Genomic DNA, 9,758 nt, shown 5'->3' on the forward strand with positions numbered 1-9,758 from the left:
TTATAATTTTAAACATACAATATGTGGTCTACCTAATATTAGAGATGTGCAATATGGTTTTGTTGAAAACTAACACCCAACTTTGGGTTTCTGAATCAAACTTGTCCCAGCTTGGATTACTTTGGGATTCCAAGTAGAGCCGAGTCCCGATTCAAATATTCTCGCCAAGTGTGGCACTCAGATCCAAAAAATAGATCTCACATGTTGTGGATTGCATTTAAGTCCCTCCCACATGATTTCAGGTGCTGTGATGTCATCAATATTGATTAGAAATGAATGTTATTGATGTTAATAATATTACAGGGACAAAAACAGGTAAATTTTTTAAAGAAAACAAAAGCCAAACCAAAACACAAAGATAGTTTAGAACCAAAACCAAAACACGGGGGTCTGCTCACATCCTTACTTCGTATAATGTTTGCCACTTAACAGTTACAGCACTTTGTTATACACAGAACTTGCTTTCTAAAACAGCAGTTGTTTATTCCGATGACTCATACAATTTATTTTCTACACTTCTGCAGGGTCTCAAACTCTTATGTCCAGTGAGCAGTGAGCATGTGTGATGACAATCAGACCTCAGTCACTGATGTTTTACTCTTAGGATTCCAGAATCTTCACAACTTCAAGATCGTACTTTTTATTATAGTACTTCTTATTTACATTATTATATTAGTTGAAAATCTCTTGATCATTGTAGTAGTGCTGGTCAGTTATAATCTCAAACACCCCATGTACATTTTCCTTCAAAATCTTGCTTTAACCGACATGCTTTTTGCCTCCACTATTGTCCCACATTTGCTGTATATTATATTGTGGGATGGAAGTCAAATATGTATAATAGGATGTATTTTTCAAACTTATATTTATAGTTTTTTAGCGATTGTCCAGTGCTTTCTCTTAACTGCTATGTCCTATGACCGATACCTGGCCATCTGTGACCCATTGCATTATTCTACTATCATGAACATTAAGAACTGCTATAAGCTCATCTATCTGTCCTGGTTATTGGCCTTTATACTTGATTCAAGTGAAATTATTTTTTTGTTTCAGTTACAGTTTTGTAACTCAAATATCATTGACCATTTTTTTTGTGAGTTAGCTCCAATTCTTGAAATTACATTATCTGATACATTTATAATTATTTGGCAAGATCTTGCTCTGTCCATTGTTACAATACTCTTTCCCTTTCTATGCGTCGTAGTGTCTTATATCTGTATCTTCATCACCATCCTCAAGATGCCGTCCATCACTGGGAGGAAGAAAGCTTTCTCCACCTGCAGCTCTCACCTGCTCATTGTCTGCATATACTATGGGGTTTGGATTGGGTTATATATGGTGCCATCTAGAGATAATTCCCATAATGAAAATAAATTGAAATCTTTAATAAACATTTTACTAACACCATTTAGCAATCCACTAATATACACTGTGAGGAACAAAGATATAATGGCTGTTGTGATTAAATTAGTTAGCAAATATATAGAAAATATAATAAAGTGAAATATGTACAATGATCGGGCTGGAATTATTGGATTAATGTGCCAATTTTAGGCCCAGTTTTACTGTCTCTATAAGACTGTCATATGACACCTATCCCTTACAACATTCTGTGTGTGTTTTCCTGTAGAGCAGGGGTTCCCAACCGCGGTCCTCAAGGCACACTAACAGTCCAGATTTTAAGGATAGCCATTCTTGAGCAAAGGTGTCTTAACTAGTACCTCAGTTATTTTGATTTAACCATCTGTGCTGAAGCATGGATATAACTAAACCCTGGACTGTTAGTGTCCTTGAGGACCGAGGTTGGGAAACACTGCTGTAGAGAATTATACTCTCTAGCTCCAACTTTGTTATGTTCAGCAAATGGTTACAACTGAGTCTTATGATACAATGAATGTATTGTGTACCTGACTTAAATCAGGTTTTAGAAGTGACAAATCATCTACATACATAAATTAGCTTTAAATCATGTTTAAGATACCTCTGACCCCCAAAACTGACATTTTAATTAAAAAATTATATATTCAGTGTTAATTTAACAATTTCCTGCACCTGTGTTGAAAAGTAATTTATAATCTCCACACTCCAGTAAAAACAAGTGAAGCATCATTAGGAAAGTGCAGAGGTTCCCAAACACGGTCCTCAAGGCTCGCCAACAGTTCACGTTTTAGAGATATCCATGGCTGAGCACAGGTGACTTAATTAGCACCTTAGTCAATTTAATTTAATCACCTGTGCTCAGACATGGATATCTCTAAAACCTGAACTATTGGGGAGCCTTGAGGACTGTGTTTGGGAACCTCTGGGATAGTGTTTAAATAGGATCTGATGTAGCTCAAATAATAGAGTCTTCAGGTGTTGCAGTTGCTGTGCCCTCTGCCTGTGTTTAAGCACAGGTGACTTAATTAGTACCTCAGTCAGTTTGATTATACCATCTGTACCCAAAACGTGGAAATCCTTTAAACCTGGATTGTTGCCTTGAGGACTGAGTTTAGGAAGCCCTGTTCTATGCAGTGTTGGCGATTAGGTGTGCAGGTTAGTCAGTCATTCTGCCTGCTGAGTTAAGCTGGGTACCATATGATAAAATGTTCAATATATCATCCCGAAGCGGATCGGTACGATATATCATACACATCGTATAGCATGTAACCCCACTCCGTCATTCCCGGGCCTCATCCATTGAATCGCCCCATTGAATGTGCTGCACATCCAATGGGATGATTCAATGAACAAGGCAGTGTAGTCACAGACACCATGTAACAATACATAGCGCAGTATTTGTTTACATCGCATCACCGCAGTGATGGGTCGCACCGTCATAAGGTGTATATCCAGCTTCAGAATAGCACTTTCCTCATAACATGACAATCTATTGCAGATGAAAGGGAGCTTGGTCGACTTATTTAGATAAGAATAAATAATTATAGTATTTTATGTATAATTCACACCCAGTAATACAGAACCTTAGATATATATTAACGATAAATAGGGATTTATTTACACTTTAAGCATTTACATATACTGTGATTTATATGAAAAATGTAAATGTCAAACAGATCAATAAATAATTATATGTTCACCATACAAATACTGTATTATATCTGACTAGGGAAATATGACTAAACAAATAAATAAATTAACTGATAATAAATAGTTTATTTTTGTGACATATGTGATTTGTGCCAGCTTCAATATTAACCATGTTAATTGTACCCTCTACCATGGTTTCCCATCTATTTTTAGTAGTAGAGGTTCCTGCACACTGAGGGCCTGATTCAGACCCGGTCTCAAGCGCTGAGCGCTCGCAACCGGGTCGATGCTTACCCACTGGGCATGCGCTCGATGGAGCCGGCTCTGTCATGCGCATGCGCGAGACCCGGCTAGCGACGGGTGCTCCGTCACTCCGGGTCTCGCACCAAAGGGGGTGAGCTGTCAATGGTGATTGACAGCTTGCCCCATTTGGTAGGCGTGGCCATGGGGTGGCTTCACCAAACGGAGGCGTTCCCAAGCAAACACCTGCCATTTGTGGGCGGCCCCACTATTAGAGCCAGAAGCTCTCTGGGGCTTGCGGCCACGAGACCCTACCACAAGGGTCTTGTCGCAAGCCCGATGGTCACGATGGTTTTGACCATCATGACCATCAACCTGGCCGCTCGCTATAGCTGTGGGTGGTCACCCACAGCTATGCGAGCGGCCAGGAGGCTGCTCCAAAATAAATACAATACATGGTACCTCTTCCCGGGACATGAGAAACCATCATACACTAGTGGAGAGCTCTGTGTCAGACCATCAGCTGCATACTCTGTCTACCTATAGCCTCTCCCTGCTCATTGGTGTCACTGCTCCTCAGCAGATTCTTATGTCAGTGTGACATGTCCCGTAATCCCCTCACCCACAACTTTCCGTTGCACTCCTCCCTGGAGGCAGCCCTAGCCTCAGACTTATGCAGCAGTCCCAGCGCACCTCCTCACCTACAACTCCCCATCCCACTCCATACATCTATCCTCCATTCGCTACAAGTCACGTTACACATAATGTGTGAGCGCAGAGTGACTCAGTAGCGCCGAGCATCTTTTCGTGCAAATATTTCCTTTCAAATTCATCTTATTTGCACAGCAATGTGCACAGGACACACAAGCAGGTTTTGCTAATTAAAATGATATGTGGCATGCCTATATTCTGTGTGTGACTGCGGGTGTATCTGCATGTGAAATGCTACATTACAATGTCAGTGGCTGTGACGGGGGGGGCACCAAATTATAACTTGCCTCCGGGCATCTGGGATGAACTTACACCACTGGGTCATACCATTACCACGGGGGTGGAGTTGTGGTCTCCAGCACATTGCACTATTAAGGCTGTCTCCCTAGAGGGAGACACTGTCGATGAATTGCTTTTTATCGATTGCCGTGGGGCGTTGATCTGGAGGGGGCACCTGCTCTCTGGTGATGCCTCCCACAGTTGCCCCAGACAGGGCTTGCTGCAGGACACATACCTTTGGCTCGAGCGCTGTGCAGATGAGTCAGCCATCCTCCAGGGTGCCTTCCGGGTCCCGGTCACGTGGTCGCGAACAGCCGGAAGTCAGTTAGCATAATAGTACTACTTTATTTTGCACCACATATATCACCATCATGGTTGAGCACTGTAGAATCCTATCTATTTTAGGAATCTTCTCTACTTACAGTACATTAGTCGCTCACGTAGTGACAGAAGGACATCCAAGTGTACACAAGTAGTAGCTTTAAATGTGCATATCTTGTTCTATGTTGTTACAGCTTATTGTAAAAAAAAATGTTTTTCGGAAACTGAGCATTCTCACTAGTGATGGGAAATCCAGTTCATTTTGGTGATTAGTTCTTTATGATCTATTTCACTCAAAAGATTAGTTAATGTAGTTCATTTAGTTAATTGTTTCACTGACTCTGAAACACTGCTGAGAGGAGCGAATGGAAACAGAACTAGTCTATGACACATACAGTAGGCATTTCTACTACTAGCTCATTGTGTGATTTATAGTCTTGTTCAAATTATCAGTTATTTTTAATATGTCTGATCTTTTAATATGTTAATATTTAAAGAAAAATCACGTATACAACAAACTGGTAGTGACATGTTTACCTCTGCAATGTTACTTACATTTGAGAAAGACCCAAATTCGGAAAATTGTAATGAGTCACTTTTTTTTGCTTTTAAAACACAGTAATTGGAAAAAAACAGTAATTGGAAAAAAAATCTTTACTTTTTCCCCAATCTTATTTTTTAATTGCACCCATTAATGTCACTAAATGCACACCAGGGCTAGACTAAAAATGGGGTGGATTGGACTACAGCTCCAAGCCTCCACATAAAAAAGACCCATCATCATTATTACAACATTATGATACCCAACTGCCTAGCTGGAAAAGAGGACCTGATTCAGACCCGTTCGTTAGATGCATACGCTCGCTAGGTGCATATGCAAATTCGGCAAGGCAGGCGATCGCACGTCAAGGCATAAGCACGGCCACTATGTCTTGGCGTGCGATCGCTTTGTGTATGCAGATGCCCACCAGCCTGTCTTAAGATGCACACGTCATCTCCAGGAAGTGTATGCAACCATCGGTAACATTGAGTACCATCAGAGTGCTTGTGGTTGACCATACCCTACCGCAAGCACTGCGAGTGGTTAAGTGTAAATTTAAGCCAAGTGATGTGTACTATGATGTTGCCTCTTAATTTTGCGAACCTCTGAAATGGCGTTAAGATGCTCAGGCACGCCTGCGTTCGCAATGCCACTCCCCCATTTCTAGCGGCCAGCTCCTATCACCACCCACAAATGGCTTCTCCTGTCACTCATTCAGCCAGGCAGTCTATGCACAGTGAGCGAATGCTTCCCGACCTCTTGCACTGGTTCATGCATACGCACTGTGATGCGTACGCATGCGCAGAATGCAAAAATCGTCTGGCTGCGTGTGAACACTTCTTAGCGAGCAGGTCTGAATCAGGTCCACAGTCTGCCATACATCTTAAGTATTATAATTGCATTTCTGTTTTCCTCACAAAATATACTATTTTTTTATTTTTAAGTATGTAGGGAAATAATGGGGCTGATAGTGTAGGGGTTGTACATGCCAGCTTCTGTCATTTATCTAGCACAGTCTGTAAAATGACAGAAGCTGATTGGTTGCTATGGGCAACTTTTCCACTTAATCTTTATTGAAGGTTTGATACATCTCCTCTTATGTCTTGTGGAATAAACAGAACTACAGTATATAGCATGCAGCACTCAGCACTGTGAATGTATTGTGTGACTTGTGAACTACATGATCCACTGAACTAAAAGAGCTAGTGAACTATATGACCCAGTGAACCACATGCCAGGAGAATGACTCATGTCATGAGTCACCATGACAATCTAGTTCAATCAGTTCCACAGAGTCCTCACAATGTCTGAGCACAGCAGTGCCACCTGTGGTCAGATACTGACTCATTACTAATTGAGCTGCTGTGCTCAATCTCACTTTGTCTAACTCCTCCCACTTGCTTTAGTTCCTGATGAACCAATCTTTGCCAGAGCTGTGAACTAAGTTAGCTAATTCACTTTGAAGATTAGTTCATTTTGAACTGATCATTTGTGAACTACCCATCACTAGTTATCAGAGGATGGGTAATGTTTTTCCAGCAAGATGGTCCCCATCTCATTATGGATTCTTTGTCAAGGAATATGTTGATATGCAGTTTCCCCAGAGGTGGATTGGCTAGAGAAGTTCAATCCAATGGCCAACAAGATCCCCAGATTTAAGGCATAAACTCATCTGCGTGTCCCTCAGCTGGCTGAATGAGAATGGGGTCATGCAAGCCAGCCATCACAGATTCCCAAAAGAGGATACTCTGGGGTTTTTACTAAGCAGTGTTAGGAGACAGAGTGAAAAGTGATAAGTCTGTGATAAGGTGCCATCCAATCAGCTCCCAACTGTCATTTTTCAAACACAGCCTGTGAGATGGCAGTTGGAAGCTGATTGACTGGCACCTTATCACAGACTTATCACTTTTCACTCTGTCTCATAACACTGCTTAGTAACTAGACCCCTTCATCTCCATCTGTCGATGGAGATCCTGGCCTCTTCCCTTCGCGGTGACATGCCTTTGTTTTGGGAAATGGAGGCCGTCGCCACCCCCTCCCTGCTCACAAGTAGCAGCAGATTGTCTATCACTGACAGTCTGCTGCTGCTCTGCTTGTGATCACGCAGGACCCATTCTGCACATGTGCTGATTCCATACATGCAATGCTGAATCAGGCCCAAAGTCCACTGGAGACACAGGAAACAAGATACAGTAGTTACTGAGGCCTGGAGCATAGAATGATCCCTGGAGTATTGCATTTGTTCTGGCAATGGTTCAGCTCTAGGGGGTAAATTTACTAAAGTGACAGTTTTTAGAATTGAGTTTTAAAAGTGATGTTGCCCATAGCAACCAATCAGATTCTAGCTATGATATTCTAGAAGGTGCAAGTTAAATGTTAAGTAGAATCTGATTGGTTGCTATGGGCAACATCACTTTTAAAACTCACTTCTAGAAACTCTCATTTTAGTAAATTTACCCTAGGTGTAGGTTTAAATAGGGAGTGGTTCAGAGTCATTGGTCTATTAGACCAGGTGAGCACTCAAGTGAATCGGCTGATGATTTGTTTGCCTTGGGAAATCTCAGACCCTGATTTTGTGACAGTACCCTAGGAGACTATTTTCCAGATGAATGCCTTAAGGCGCGTATCCACTTGCCAATAGAGGAACGACAGTACAATCACAACATTGTAATCGTACAGTCGTTCCTCATTTTGTAAGTGCCTACACTGAATGATATGTCATTTTGTGCAGGCACACTCCATCATCCCCGAACATGCACAACCTGTCGATGGCCAGGTTGACCAGCATGTTCAGGTGATGATTGATGTTGAAAGCGAACAGCAGGAGCATGCATCGCTGGTCGTTTCCGACATTTTAAAGCCCGATTTGTGATAGATTAATGAGAGATTGAACGATAAGGATGTCATTATTATTCAATCACTCATTTTAATTGCCTAGTGGATACGCACCTTTAGGATGCCTATGTTTAAACCTAGATGGCTTAAACATATCTTTGCAAATATATGCAACAAAGATCTCTGGAGGACTTTTTTATTCTAGTCTAAATTAAACCCCTCCCTTCATGCACTTGTGTAAGACTATTAAGTTACAGCTACTTTTTATATTATTGTTTTGAGAGGCATGGATAGGATAAGCTTTAGGAGGGTGTGCTGGTTCCTGTAGTACTATTTGGAAGATTCTGGGGTACCTGCAGGTGAGTTGGTTCTGAACTTACATATATTGATGTATATGCTATTATCATGTGGCATAACAATATGCAATTATATGACCCACAGTAGATGCTATTATCATGTAGCTTTAGGGACAACTGGTACTAAGATGTCTTGATGCTGGCCGGATGGTTTAAATGGGATGCAGTTAATATCCCTACAATCGGGATGCCGGCTGCTGAAATCCCGATCACCGAGAGAGCACCGCCACCAGAATCCCGACATGACTGGAGATGCCGATGCTGGATTCCTTGTAGCCGGCATCCTGATTGTGAGGACACGTGGCAAGGTAAGTATCAGCTGCGGGGGGAAAGGGGGGTTAACTTTAGGTACACAAGAGGGACTTTGGCTTAGGCTGCGGGAGGGGGGAGGTTAGGGTTAGGTTCCTGACAGGGGGGTTAGGTTCAAGCACCACGAGGGAGGTTAGGGTTAGGCACTAAGGAGGGAGGGTTAGGGTTAGGCAATAAGGGGGAGGGTTATGTTTAGGCACTTACCGGGAGGGTTAGGGTGTGGGGTAGGGAGGGTTAGTATGAGGGTACAAAAAATGTGGGTTAGGGGGTAAATAGGGCTAACTGTTATCCTGTCAGGATTCAAACCATCAGGATGCCGCTGTCAGTGTAGTGACAGCCAGCATCTCCTCTGTCAGTATTTCATACTGATTCTGGCTTAAACATATCTTTGCAAATATATGCAATAAGGATCTCTGGATATCTACTGTATTATCATGTAGTATTCAAGTCTTATTCCTGGACTATTGCAGTGTGCTGGGGACATTTTTTCTTTTTTGTTCCAGTCTAGATTAAATTCATATAAGCTTACATCTGGACAGTAGTTACTGTTTGTCATTAATGTAGAATCTAATTTATATTAAGAGGGTAGATCAGTGGTTCACAGCACCCTTAGGTCCTCATCAGCTTTTTCATGGCACACCTAGGCCAAAATAAAATACTTAATTTTATATCCCAACAACTTAACAGGGAGGGGATGATGCTTAGAGACACAGGGAGGGGATGATGCTTAGAGGCACTGGGAGGGGATGATACTAAGACACATGGGGTTGAGGCTGGAGAAACACAGGTAAGGATCAGGCTGGAGAGACACAGGTGAGGATGAGGCTGGAGTGAAACAGGTGAGGATGAGGCTGGAGAGACACAGGTGAGGATGAGGCTGGAGAGAAACAGGTGAGGATGAGGCTGGAGAGACACAGGTGAGAATGAGGCTGGAGACTGACACACAGGGGATGAGCCGATGACTGGCCATGGAGGGATGGGGTGCCCCCAAAAATATTAGTGTGATGGGCCCCATAATTATGATGGCTGTAGACGGAGAAACGGTTGGCAGACCAACGGATACTCAAAAAGACGTTCTGAAACTCGTGTCCAGTTCAGAATCAGCCCCTTTGGGAACTGTTGTGGTAGACACATCA

At 42.4% G+C, this 9,758-nt stretch overlaps 1 protein-coding gene across 1 annotated transcript; it reads left to right on the plus strand.

Moving 5' to 3' along the window:
• Positions 1–558: 558 nt before the first annotated feature.
• Positions 559–1,503, plus strand: LOC148510684 (olfactory receptor 10A7-like). Its single transcript, XM_088442493.1, has one exon. It carries the CDS (start codon positions 559–561, stop codon positions 1,501–1,503), a length of 945 nt encoding a protein of 314 aa, XP_088298619.1.
• The last annotated feature ends 8,255 nt before the right edge of the window (positions 1,504–9,758 follow it).

The sequence above is a fragment of the Taudactylus pleione genome, unplaced genomic scaffold (assembly GCF_031769625.1).
Source record: "Taudactylus pleione unplaced genomic scaffold, aTauple2 ptg000313l, whole genome shotgun sequence".
NCBI lineage: Eukaryota > Metazoa > Chordata > Amphibia > Anura > Myobatrachidae > Taudactylus > Taudactylus pleione.

Bases quoted from the DNA above. Each gene is read 5' to 3' on its own strand.
- LOC148510684 (XM_088442493.1), top strand. From the start codon at position 559: ATGTGTGATGACAATCAGACCTCAGTCACTGATGTTTTACTCTTAGGA.